The sequence below is a fragment of the Armigeres subalbatus genome, chromosome 1 (assembly GCF_024139115.2).
Source record: "Armigeres subalbatus isolate Guangzhou_Male chromosome 1, GZ_Asu_2, whole genome shotgun sequence".
NCBI lineage: Eukaryota > Metazoa > Arthropoda > Insecta > Diptera > Culicidae > Armigeres > Armigeres subalbatus.
Genome location: NC_085139.1, coordinates 203,539,432 through 203,552,145, shown reverse-complemented (window position 1 = coordinate 203,552,145; position 12,714 = coordinate 203,539,432). Strand labels below are relative to the sequence as shown.

The window sequence follows — 12,714 nt, the reverse complement described above, 5'->3', positions numbered from 1 at the left end:
ATTAGCTGAAGTGCTGTCTTCCCCTTCAAACGCACGCACCGTGTGCATTTTCGAAGTACATCACGCAATACAGTTTGACAACCAACGAGCCAATACTGTTGATTGATCGTGGCTGTAAGCAAGGTCGGTCCAGCATGGAAGTTTTGCAAGTGTAGTTCACGCACCAATAATTGTGTGACTCGATGGGACTTAGGCAAAATCACGGGATGTTTACTATCGTAAGGCTGAACGGAATTTTCCAGACGTCCTCCAACTCGCATTGTCCCAGTAGCGTCAAGGAACGGATGCAAAGCAGCAAGTATGTTTTTTGTTGGAAGCAACTTACCACTTCGAAGTATTTTCATTTCATTTGTAGCCGCTCCCTTGGGGGTCGTACACTTATTACGTAAGCAATTTTTCTGGGTTTTTCGACACCCCCTCCCCCCATGTAAGATTTTTTTCATACAAATGAATTTTTATTTATATGGAGCGTAAGATATTGACCGACCACCCCTCCCCCCATAAGTGCTTACGTAATATGTGTACGGCCCCTTGCCACTTGACCGTAAAACCCAAATTTCAATCGAGACGGTTATTACGTCGAAAACGTCATTTGGCCGTCAGTGACGTACGGCCGAACTGGTAACTTGGTCGAAAAAATCGTTTACCCTAACAAATCGTTATTTGGACCTCGGAAGGTCCTCACATCTATGGCATTTGAGAAATGGCAACCGTCCACCAAAACACTATCGATTTGAGAACACATATCCCTATTTGGGTGTCTCCAGGTGTGCTTTCGATTATTCTTGCGTGCAAAATAGGTGCTACAGATAGCCATTCCTCTGGCTGCGGAAAAATTGACTAGCCTCAGGCTGTTGTCATTGGCAGTTGCGCGGAGGCTCTCCTTTCCACAGGCCGAAAGAACTCTTCCCTTCCGACTTGTGCGTTTGCGTCACCGATGATGAATTTCACGTCATGTTTGCGCATTCTCTTGTCTAGACGCTCATAGAACTCGTCCTTTTTGGTGCGTATGCATTGATCAAGCATTTGGATCGTCCTTACAGTGGACCTAAGGATGGTTCAGTTTCAAGTTTTTTTTTACAGGAGAGAATGCATTTACGCACGACCCAGCACACGTGCTTAATAGTTGGCAAGCTACCACACAAGCAGCGACCAGTTGGTACCCTCTTGCGGCCCGGCCACATGCGTCTGGTTGGTGCTTTTCGCCTTTTTGGGCCGAGAAGTTGCCTTCTCGGGTCGACGCCCTTCAGGCTCCTCTGCACCCTGTTCTGCTCCATCCAGACGACGTTTGGCTTTTATGGTCACATGTCGTTGGCGTTCTGAGTGCGTGCCTTCGCCGGAATGCTGCCTGAGCCGTGTCAGGTTAGACGCAGTCTTTTCCTCATTGGCCGTCAGGGCGAAATCAATCGCCTCTTGGGCCATAGTAGCTCCTCCAAGGAACAAGAAGGCATCGGTTTGGGCACCTTTGTTGGCCTACTCATTTCCCACTACTCATCTGATAAAAGCGTCCTGTTCTTGCGTCCTTGCGAGTCGAACAGCCTGGCGGAGCACCCGAAGGTTCTGTCTCTGCTCCTTACTGATGTTCTGCCTTGCGCTCGCGAACTCGATGATATTATCGAGTTGCTCGGCGACTACCCCCATCCCGAGTAGTGTAGTGGTAGTGGCCCGCCGAGCGTGCTGATAAGGTATAGCCCATCACTGCTGGGGAGACTTTGGTCCTGCTAGTTGCAGCCACCATCACTCCCTGCGAGGAGACCTCTCCAAATCTCCTATGGCAAAGGAGTTTACCACCTACATAGCTAACGCATCGTCAAAAGAAGAATTAATTTTTGAATCACTCATTATTGTCGGTTACTTATTTGTGGCTGCCGTCGAATCCTACTGGAGTAATCGCCTTTAATGATCCGATTAAGGCCGTGGGAAGGGATCGTAAAGCCCTTTTTTTTCCTAAGCAATGGAGGGGGAATCTGCTCAACAGACATCCTGGGTTGTCCAGGAAGTGCGGGGTTAGGAACCACCTCCAACGGCAAACGAGGGAGGCAGGACTACATCCCCGACCCGCTAAACCGTTTCCATTGGCGCCAAGCCCATAGTCCCTTCGGTACAACCAGAAAGTAATGCTTCAAAGGGGGCCCAGTGCACAACGCACCCTCGAGGTTAGCTGCGTGTCCTTGCAGCACCGATCATCGTGGCTCGCTTTTTTAGAAGAACACCATGGTATCGTGCCAGCGCATTGCTGGATTTCCAGGTGGCCTTACCACGCTCTATGTCCTCGGAAGGTGGGAAGGGTCGACTTCGCGCCTGCTTCACTCTGCACGACTGGTATCATGAATGATTATGCCGCGTGCACCCCAAATTGACCTCTCTGCGACAGGGTCTATTCGCCAACACACAGAGGGACTTGCCTACGCGGTGCCTACGCCTGCCCCAGAGTTGACGAGCACCCCTTTCCGTCCTCGGGCTCGGAACCCGCCCGGTTGACCGACGCCGCGAAAGCGACGATACCATGTTGTTCTTCGCGCGGCCACTTGTTCGATAAAAGGATCGAGTTCGACCACGGAGCATGACCACCGGTATGACCCATGAAGCCGACTCCGATCCTTTGGACCACCTTTTATTTGCGCCTGAACCAGCCATCCTTGAGTCCACGCGCCACCTTCTGTGTAGCTCCGAGACGATTTGGGCGATAGCCGATAAAACGCCGTTCCAGCCAACTACATCTTTACACATCCTCCGAACTAAGTTGTTCAGGGTAGTGTCCAGACCACATGTGGCAAGCATGTGGTCACGCATTGCGCGAAAACGTGGGCACACGTACGACACGTGTTCCGCCGTTTCCTCTCAACCTACGCACACCAAACACTCGGGTGAGGCCGAGCAAGCCAGCTGCGTTACCTGCACTGTGATTCTGCAGCACGCTTAAACGCCGGGCACATCGAACCCCCCATGGGGTGCTTGCTGTTCACAGCATTGCTGGAACAAATCAAACAATTGGGAGGGTTCGTGCAGCATTGTGCCTTATGTCCCTCCAATCCGCAGCGTCGGCAGAGATTGCTTCTGTCAGGGCCTTTGCAGTCCCATTGCTTGTGCCCCGGTTCCAGGCACTTGAAGCAAACTTCGGGTTGCTCGTATATGCCCACAGGGCACACCGACCATCCCACCTTGACGCTCCCTAACTTGACTGCCTTGCAGGCGTCCGCTGCAGATAGCCGAACCAATGCTACCTGCGTTCCTGCCGGACCTTTCCTCCGCCAACTTCTTGTAGGCGGCGCCCTTTTGCGAGACGCCCCGCTTCAGCTCGAGGATCATCTCGCCCATCCGGGTATGTCTTATTCGACGTACGCCGGCGCCGAGTTCACCGAGCTTGACGTCACTCCTCATCGCCTTCAAGACGTCTAGGTACTTAGGCTCGTCCGTTTTGATGACTAGGGCATCGCCCCTGGAGCGATTGGCGCCTACCCTAGACTTCTTGCTACACTCATTCGCCTGGGCCTTCTTTTCGGCTCTTGACGTCTTCGGTTTCCTCTTGTTCTTGACCAGGGTCTAGGAGGTGTCATCCCCCTCTATTTCCCTGGTCTGGTGCGACTGACAGCTCTCAGCCTGCCGTAACCCCTTACCACCGTCCTTCTTCCCCCGGTTTTCGAGGTACCTGGCCGGGGCTCAGCTTCCCAGCCCCACTACCCTTGTTCGAGGTAGTAACCCTCCGCGTTTTGGAGCGGCCCCCTGGGAGCTCATCCCCTGGAGACTGTCTCCCCCGTTTTTGTGTCTGCTCCGTTGGAGCAGTCACCCCCGACGTGCCCGCAAATACTTGAGCCTCAGTCTGGGTAGACCTCGACTCCACGGATTTCACGGGTTTACACTTGGCCGTCCCGACCGCCCTCTCCAGCTTGGCGTCCAGCATCGACTTTCGAAGTTTCAGCAAGCTCCTCTTGAGTTCCTTACTGATATTATGCTTCGATGACGCAAAGTCGATGATGGCGTCCAGCTGTTCCGTCGCCACCTCGAAGGCCGAAAGCCCATCGCGTTTGCGGTTCATCGCCTTCACAAGCCATGAGCCGTCTGAAACCTCTACCGGCGGAGTCTGGGAGATGGTTAAGTGACCCACGCTGGCGCTGCGCACTGAGCTGCCGACTATTGCCTCTGGCCTCCTAGGCGGAGACCTGAACAACCCACCTCTTGCGAAGGGGTTGTCGCCTACACTACTACCACTAATTGAAGAATTGACTTGGTTTTCCATTTTGGTCCCACGAGTTGCTCGGGAAAAGAGGTCCACCACGCCAGAGCCCAGCATGACGCGGTAAAGGACAATTACTGTGGAGGGTGCCCAGGTACCCCACAGGCTCCGTTAAAGGCCTAGCTCATTATTTCACCCCCCTGGCCATGCATCCCCTCGGCACGGGTCGCTTAACGCCTTGGGATTAGGGGTTAGGGACGATGGTCCCGTTGGTCGCACCCACTCACTCTAGCTGATGTCAGAAGGACAACAGTGCCCAGGCTGCACTACCAGCTAAGTACAAAACCCTTAGCTGGCGGTCGATTGTCATCGGAAGACCCGTGGAAGCGTGAGATTGGAACTTGTGAGGACCAGAGCTGTGTAAGTCGCTCCTTCCCAGATGTCAACTCATCATTTCGCAGCTCTTAGTAAAGCCCTTAGACATACTCCAAGGAATCTATGACAAAAGGTCGAAAGACAAAAGGTCGAAAGGACAAAAGGTCGAAAGACAAAAGGTCGAAAAGACAAAAGGTCGAAAGGACAAAAGGTCGAACAGACAAAACGTCGAAAGGGACAGAAGGTCGAAAGGACAAAAGTTCGAAAGGGACAAAAGGTCGAAAAGAACAAAAGGTCGAGAGGGACAAAAGGTCGAAAAGAACAAAATGTCTAAAGGGACAAAAGGTTGATAAAGAACAAGTTGGGTGTATTCTATAGGAATTTGTTTGACTATTATCGGCTCTTTCAGTCTTATAAAGCAGCTAAAACGTTATTGCATCTATTTTCCGACGTTTCGGTGTATATTTACCTGAAATATACACCGAAACGTCGGAAAATAGATGCAATAACGTTTTAGCTGCTTTATAAGACTGAAAGAGCCGATAATAGTCAAACAAAATTGAGCACAACAGTCGAAAGCATCCTTTCAAATATAGGAATTTGTTAAATGCATTTATTTTCAAGCAGAAATAACACACTCATCTCATCAATCAAAGCTGAAGAATGAGCAATTTTCGAAGAAGGAGTAATTACTATAAACCAATATTATGAATATCTAGATAGTTCTGTTAGAGATAAAAAAGATAGCTAATTTAAGAAATGAATAAAACTTGTATTACACGAGACAGAATTGTATTATACAGTTGGCAAAAAAATTGCTTATTTACTTTCCACTATTTTTAACAATAACACATAAAATCATTGAATGAGTGCAAATAATAGATGGAGATCTAGATTTTCTAAATGTCACTTCAATCTGTCTAAATAGTGCATGCCGCAGCCATGCAAGTGCGCGCATTAAAAATACACCGGTGTGTAAAGGCTCCCCCAGGCCTAAGCAATTTTATTGCCGGAACAGCGATAGCTTGATGCCACGATTCTATCGTTGGGTGGATGCTCGCAATGCACCATTTACGCTTCCATACCAACGGCGACAGAATCGGTGTCGCCAGGCAATAGAATCGCGTCAAGATTGTCTCGTCGCGTGTGTTTGGGAGAACCTTAATACATGCCGGTGTATTTAATGTGCGGCGTGCGCCATTGTGAGAGAACGAAGTTACATTTTGAAAACTCAAACATCCATCTGTAGTCATTGAATGAGTTTTATTTAATTATTAAAAATTGTTAAAAAATAAAAAAGCAGAGTTTTGCAAATTGTGTAAGGCAACTCTGGTGCGGGATTGAATCTCCCCGTTTCAGTTTCTTGTCTATTTCGACCTTTTGTGCCTTTTGATCTTATTGATCTTTTATTTCTTTCGGCCTTTTGTCCCATTCGACGTTTTGTCCCTTTCGACCTTTTGTCCCATTCGACGTTTTGTCCTTTCGACCTTTTGTCCTTTTCGACCATTTGTCCCTTCGACCTTTTGTCTTTCGACGTTTTGTCTTTCGACCTTTTGTCCTTTCGACCTTTTGTCTTTCGACCTTTTGTCCCTAACCCTACTCCAAGCTGCCCCTAAGCCCCCTCCTTTTCGCCAAGCGCCCATCTAGCCTTGGTTCCACTAGACAAGTAAAGAACTGAAAAATGCAAGCAATGCATTTCGAGTTCGTGTCATGCCGTAACTCAACGGTAAGATGTGTGACTACAAAACAGACCACGTTGAAGGCGGCTGGGTTCAAATCTCAGCTCTTTTCGTACACAGACCTCAATACATCGATAAACTATTTTTGTTATAACTTTTGAAAACAGCAACCGATAGCAAATTCAATGTGGGATAATTATTCTCCATCGCATGAAACTTAATTTAAATCAAATTACCATATACATATATATATATATATATATATATATATATATATATATATATATATATATATATATATATATATATATATCAAATTACTATAAACTGTTTGAAAAACGGTTTCTACATTTCTGTACAAACACACGTCCAATTAAAAGACAGATGACCCGTAATGCTGGGTAGACACCTTTACGTGGTGTGTTACGGGGTAAGATCTACCACGGTTACATTGCCAGCTACAGGCAAATCCTGACCCAACGATTACCTTCCTCATTATCCAAGTCCGTGGTACTTATGAGGGTGTCGCTAAGTCGGTGGCCTCTCGTTAAGTAAGTACTACATCAACACTTCCTTCCTCTCCCTAGTTACGGTGAAGATGGGCGTGGCCAGGAGTAGTAATCCTCATGTTTTGTTATTTTTGTTTAAGACTGGAATCAAGGACCACTCCCCTTCTTGATTTCTGATAGCATTCTAGATAAGGATCTCAAAAGTAAAACATGAGTATCACTAGTGTCCAATCTACGAATTACACCGTAACAATGCTAATGCTAATGCTAATGCTAAAAACACACGTCCAATTAAAAGACAGACATCAACCTAGTTGTTGCGTTGCGTTGCGTTGTAACGGAGTATTTCGTAGATTGCATACTAATAGCTGTCATGTATATTCTTTAAATTTCTTACTCCAACTGCTTATAGAAGACAGACATCAACCTAGTTGTTCAGCAGAAAGTTAAAAACGAGTATGCTAGGATACCAGTCCCATTAAAAATTAAATAAGCTGATTGCTCAAAATTTAATTATATTTTCTAAGAGCTAAATATTTTTTATGTTAACTCTTTGATCGAGAAACAAAAAAATTTAATTATTTAAAATTTGGTATGGAACATACGATTTAAAGCTTCATCAGCTCAGTTCAATCAAAGTTAATTGCCTATTTTCGGGAATTAAACCACCCGACTTGGACGTAAATTTACAATGTTATGAAAACTCATATGTGAATATGTACGTTATGTGGAAGATATTGATTTGGAAAATGTATTGGAGGTAACCACTTTCCCTTCGATGGGACTCGAACCCATGACCCTACAGTACGCTAGACTGGTGCTTTAACCAACTAAGCTACGAAGGACCTCCCATTAGCTGTTAACTCAGTTAACTGTTAACCCTTCATCAGCTGAACTCAGTAAGCGGAAAACAAACATCTATTGAAACAAATCGTTTTTTAGTTTTTGGTTGTACGCGAGAGTCACAAAAGGTAAACTTGTAATAAAAATACTGATAAGAGAAAGTTATTACCACAAAATAAACTAAGCACGATCATGTTGAAAACATTATGTCTTACCCTATTTCCTACCTTTTCACTTGTGCTATTTTCCACATCCGATGGACTGCTCGGTTCGAGGGCAGCACGAGCCTGAAGAATTTTCAGAGCAGTATCGTTTTCCACTATTTTGTACACGTTACCATCTTTGGGGAAGATCAGTGGTGGCTCTTTGGAGTTTGGATTTGATTCAGCGCTTTTTACCAACTCAGTGGAAGATCCCTTGTTGGCATTGCCAGTAAGGTCTACCGGAGTGCTGTCTGCATAGTCTACGTTTGAAAAATAAAAAAATAAAAATATACAATTAGGAAAATGCAATTATTTAGTAGCGAAAGATGTTGCAATACATGGTTGAACTAAAAAGAAAATTTGTAAATTACTCTGGTTGCATACTGACATCCCATAAAAAGACGATCTTTTTGACCGTCCCAAATGATCGCCCCTGCGAGTTACGTGACTTTTCTAGGGTGTGGTGGTATAGACCTGAAACGAGGGTCATATAGCGAACAGGAAATTTCAATCCGTAGAAAAATGGTCATAGAATACTAAGTTGAACAGCAGGCCAAGTTTCAGTTGTCATGTAGAGCCCCACGCAACAAAGAAAGTATTATGATTGGCAGCTTGGAGCTATGAGTCACAAGACTCCACAGGTTGCGGGAGAATAACCAATTACTCGACGAAAAGTCAACAAGTATGAGACATTGAAATCTATTTTTTTACAGTAGGTCAAAATACGTATTTGTAAAGATTACAATGTGGTGGAATTGAATAGAATAGTAATGAACTCGTAACTCACAAACGACCGCATTTAGCGTAGTGCGAATATTAAATCCGACCACTATTTACCTTGTTGCAGTATGCTTGCGCCCAAAACGCTCGACGGTGCACAGCACGCCACGGCTAAACAGTGGGCGGCTACAAGACGGTAGATTAGCCTAAGACTACGCGCAGCAGCTGGCAGTGGCACTCCCAACGGAAGTAGTTGTGCACTAGAATGCACACCCATACATCCACTTCTCTCTCCGAAATAAAAAAAGGAGTCGATCGAACATTCTTCACCCAAAATCGTTTGTTACGTTTGGAGGCACTTCATAACGAAACAAATTTGTAGACGCATCCAAGTCCGAATTCGGCCGCAAATCGGTCGATTTTCTGCGACATTCCGTCACCGTTCAAGAAAGCCGTCCTCTGCCAGATCACGTGGAAGCCATCCCAATTTTTAAGCTACCGTCTACAGTGAAGGAGTTGAAAAGATTGTTTGCATTGATCCGCTTTTCTCGAAGGTTTGTCTCAAATGCAATTGAGGCTTAAAATTCCGTTGCTGTCAATAAACGTAACGATCGTTCACCTTGCGCATGCAGCAAAGAGACTGTACCATCTTTTGAGAGAAAAAAGCAGCAACTTTCTCGTGTAACACGCTTAGCGTACCCCGCTAAAACTACCGAACTGTCTCTTTGGGTCGACGCCTCCAACTTCATTACAGGTTGAACCAGATCGACGGTGAAGCTCTACTATGCTACATCACATATGATCGTAAGCTAAACGCAATCTACATGAAATCACTTTTAAGGACCCATTTATTTTTGTCAGTTTTTGACTTGACTTGTTAAATATTGGATTAAATAATTCAAGGATCTTGGTATAGATCAGCGGTTCTCAACCTTTTTCTTGAGAGGTACCCCTTCGAACATAGGCATTAATAGAGGTACCCCTATGTTTTTATGCTTGAATGAAAAGAAAATAAGCTCAACTAATAACATATATGAAAAATGAATCTAGAAACTAACGGGATATATGGTTCTCCATAGAGTTGGTTTAAACTTTCATTACTCCGTAGGTTTATAGATCAAGCTTCCTACAGGACTTTCATGACTATGTGAGCTTTCCGAGCCTTTCGAAAGTAGGCTTCCTGTACTCTTGAATGGTGCCTTTCGCGTCACTTGGAAGAAGATTTTGATAGGACGCTTCTAAGCCTCTTGAATTAAGAATTACGAACCAAACGAAGGAAGGTTTCCGAGCCTCTTGAAAGGAGGCTGTTGAGCCACTTGAAAGTGGGATTTCGAACCACTAGGACGGATGCTTCCGAGCCTCTTGGGAGGAAGTTTCTGAGCCTCTCGAAAGGAGACTTTCGGGCTAATTGAAAAGATTTTTACGAGCCTCTTGGAAGAAGGCCTCCAAGCCTCTTAAAAAACTGTGTAAGCGTCTTGAATAAGCCATCCAAGCCTTTGTCTTGAGTCTTCCGAGCCTCTTAAAAGGAGCCTTGCGAGCCTCTTTGAAGAATGTTTCAGAGCATCTTAAAAAGAGCCTCTTGAATGGAGGCTCCCAAGCCACTTAAAATGAGACTTCCAGGTCTCTTGAAAGGAGGCTTCCGGGCCTCTTGAAAGGAGGCTTCCGGGCCTCTTGAAAGGAGGCTTCCGGGCCTCTTGAAAGGAGGCTTCCGGGCCTCTTGAAAGGAGGCTTCCGGGCCTCTTGAAAGGAGGCTTCCGGGCCTCTTGAAAACAGGCTTCCGGGCCTCTTGAAAACAGGCTTCCGGGCCTCTTGAAAACAGGCTTCCGGGCCTCTTGAAAACAGGCTTCCGGGCCTCTTGAAAACAGGCTTCCGGGCCTCTTGAAAGGAGGCTTCCGGGCCTCTTGAAAGGAGGCTTCCGGGCCTCTTGAAAGGAGGCTTCCGGGCCTCTTGAAAGGAGGCTTCCGGGCCTCTTGAAAGGAGGCTTCCGGGCCTCTTGAAAGGAGGCTTCCGGGCCTCTTGAAAGAAGGCTTCCGAGCCTCTTGAATGGAGGCTTTCTAGCTTCTTGAAAGGAGGCTTCAATACCTCTTTGAAGGAGTCCTAAGAGCCTATTGAAAGAGGCTTCCGGGCGTCTTGAAAGGAGGCTTCCGGGTCTCTTGAAAGGAGGCTTCCGGGCGTCTTGAAAGGAGTCATCCGGGTCTCTTGAAAGGAGGCTTCCGGGCCTCTTGAAAGGAGGCTTCCGGGTCTCTTGAAAGGAGGCTTCCGGGTCTCCTGGAAGGAGGCTTCGTAGCATCTTGAAAGGAGGCTTCATAGCCTCTTGGAAGGGGGCTTCGTAGCATCTTGAAAGGAGGCTTCCGAGCCTCTTGGAAGGAGGCTTCCGAGCCTCTTAGAAGGAGGCTTCCTAGCCTCTTGAAAGAAAACTTCCTAGCCTCTTGAATGGAGGTTTTCTAGCTTCTTGAAAGGAGGCTTCAATACCTCTTTGAAGGAGTCTCAAGAGCCTATTGAAAGAGGCTTCCGAGCCTATTGAAAGAGGCTTCCGAGCCTCTTGAAAGGAAGCTTCCGAGCCTTCTAAAAGGAGGCTTCCGAGCATCTTGAAAGAAAGATTCCGAGTCGCTTGAAAAGAGGCTTCCGGGGAAGAGGCATCTGAGCCTCTTGGAAGTGGGCTTCCAAGCTGCTTGGAAGAAGGTTCCGAGAAGCATAGAAGGATGCTTTCAACCCTCTTGCAAAAAAGCAACAACATTATCAACTCGGACATGTTATTCAACATTTTGCTTCGATCAGGTAGATTGCACTGAAATGTTTGAAATTTGTTCATTCCACGTTTTGTCCTTTTGATTGTCCACAGCCCTTCATACACTGAGCGGGGTGTGAAGGATAGGATTCAATAGGCTTTGATTTACTGAGCGTCATACATATTATGTACAAAAACAATGTGTTGAAATAAAAAAAGTACACTCCATCAATAAGTTTTGATTGGAATTGTAACACATCCGCCATTATGCATTTTTGTCCAAGGTACCCCTTAGGACCAGCGAAGGTACCCCCAGGGGTACATGTACCCCAGGTTGAGAACCGCTGGTATAGATGATTATAAAAGTGGATTTATTTTCGATTATGCTAAACTTATTTTATCTTATATTAATATGACATCAATGGAAAAGGCGAGAATAGTGAAAAGGCTATTGATTATTTGTATTAGTATAAACAAATGGCAAATGCTGGGTAATGCGTACATGAAGGATTAAAAACGACCCCATTTCGCGGTCCTTAGCCTCTTACCCAGCACCTCCTATCCCTACATCTTCCTGACGCTGGCCGGGATACGAGCAACCTTGGGGAAGATCGGGTAACCAACAACGGTGGGAATTATGGCCGTATGCTGACATGGAAGGGGGGATTTGCTCCTCTCCGGAGGTGCAAATCTGATCGAGCGTCTGTTCTCCATGTTGGAAGCGGCTCACAACAGCGTCTGTTTCCCATGTTAGGGGCGGCTGATCATCGTGCAAGTGCCAGCGAGGGACTCTAAACTAAACTGTGTACATCATGCTGCATCATGTCGTCATCGAGAAGGCAGCTCCTTCAACGCGATGTAGGTAGCGGAATCCTGGTAAGGTAGCCTACCGAAGATTCTACAGTTACCAAGAAAGGTAAAAGTAGAGCAAACCAAACGGATTGATTCAACGGCACCTGACCCGGCAACAGATGAAGGACAACGATTGGAAAGTTGGATCCTGGACCGTGAGAACTTTGAATGAACCAGCACGTGTTGGACTCCTGGCTCGTGAGCTGTAGAAAATAGTGAGCAATTAAGGAAATACGGTGCCCCAGAACTGGAGAACGTGAATTCCGGGCGGTGGATCCCATAGCGAACACTTCATTCAAGTGCCACATCTACTATAGCGGCGGTGACAGAGCAGAACGAGGAGTTGGCTTCATGGTGGTCGGGAAGCAGATGAAGTGTGTTATCCGGTGGGAGCCGATAAGCGACCGCATTTGCATGTTGAGAATGTAGGGCAAATTCTTCAACTACAGCCTGATCAGCATCTATGCCCCAACGAACGATAAGCCTGATGACGTGAAGGAAGAGTTCTATGAGAGCCTTGATAAGCCCTACGGAGAGTACCCAACACACGATGTGAAGATTGTCATCGGGGAGGCAAATGCGCAGATCGGAAGAGAAAGTTTCTTTCGCTCTGTCATTGGTACGGAATGCC

At 46.4% G+C, this 12,714-nt stretch overlaps 1 protein-coding gene across 1 annotated transcript in view; it reads right to left on the bottom strand.

Annotated features, from left to right (window-relative positions):
• The window catches only part of LOC134205687 (uncharacterized), a 51,113-nt gene that overhangs the window by 26,530 nt on the left and 11,869 nt on the right, over positions 1-12,714 (bottom strand). The window contains exon 2 of the mRNA XM_062681205.1: positions 7,808-8,043. Within this exon, the coding sequence (XP_062537189.1) occupies positions 7,808-8,043 (236 nt within the window). The remainder of the gene's footprint in view (positions 1-7,807; positions 8,044-12,714) is intronic.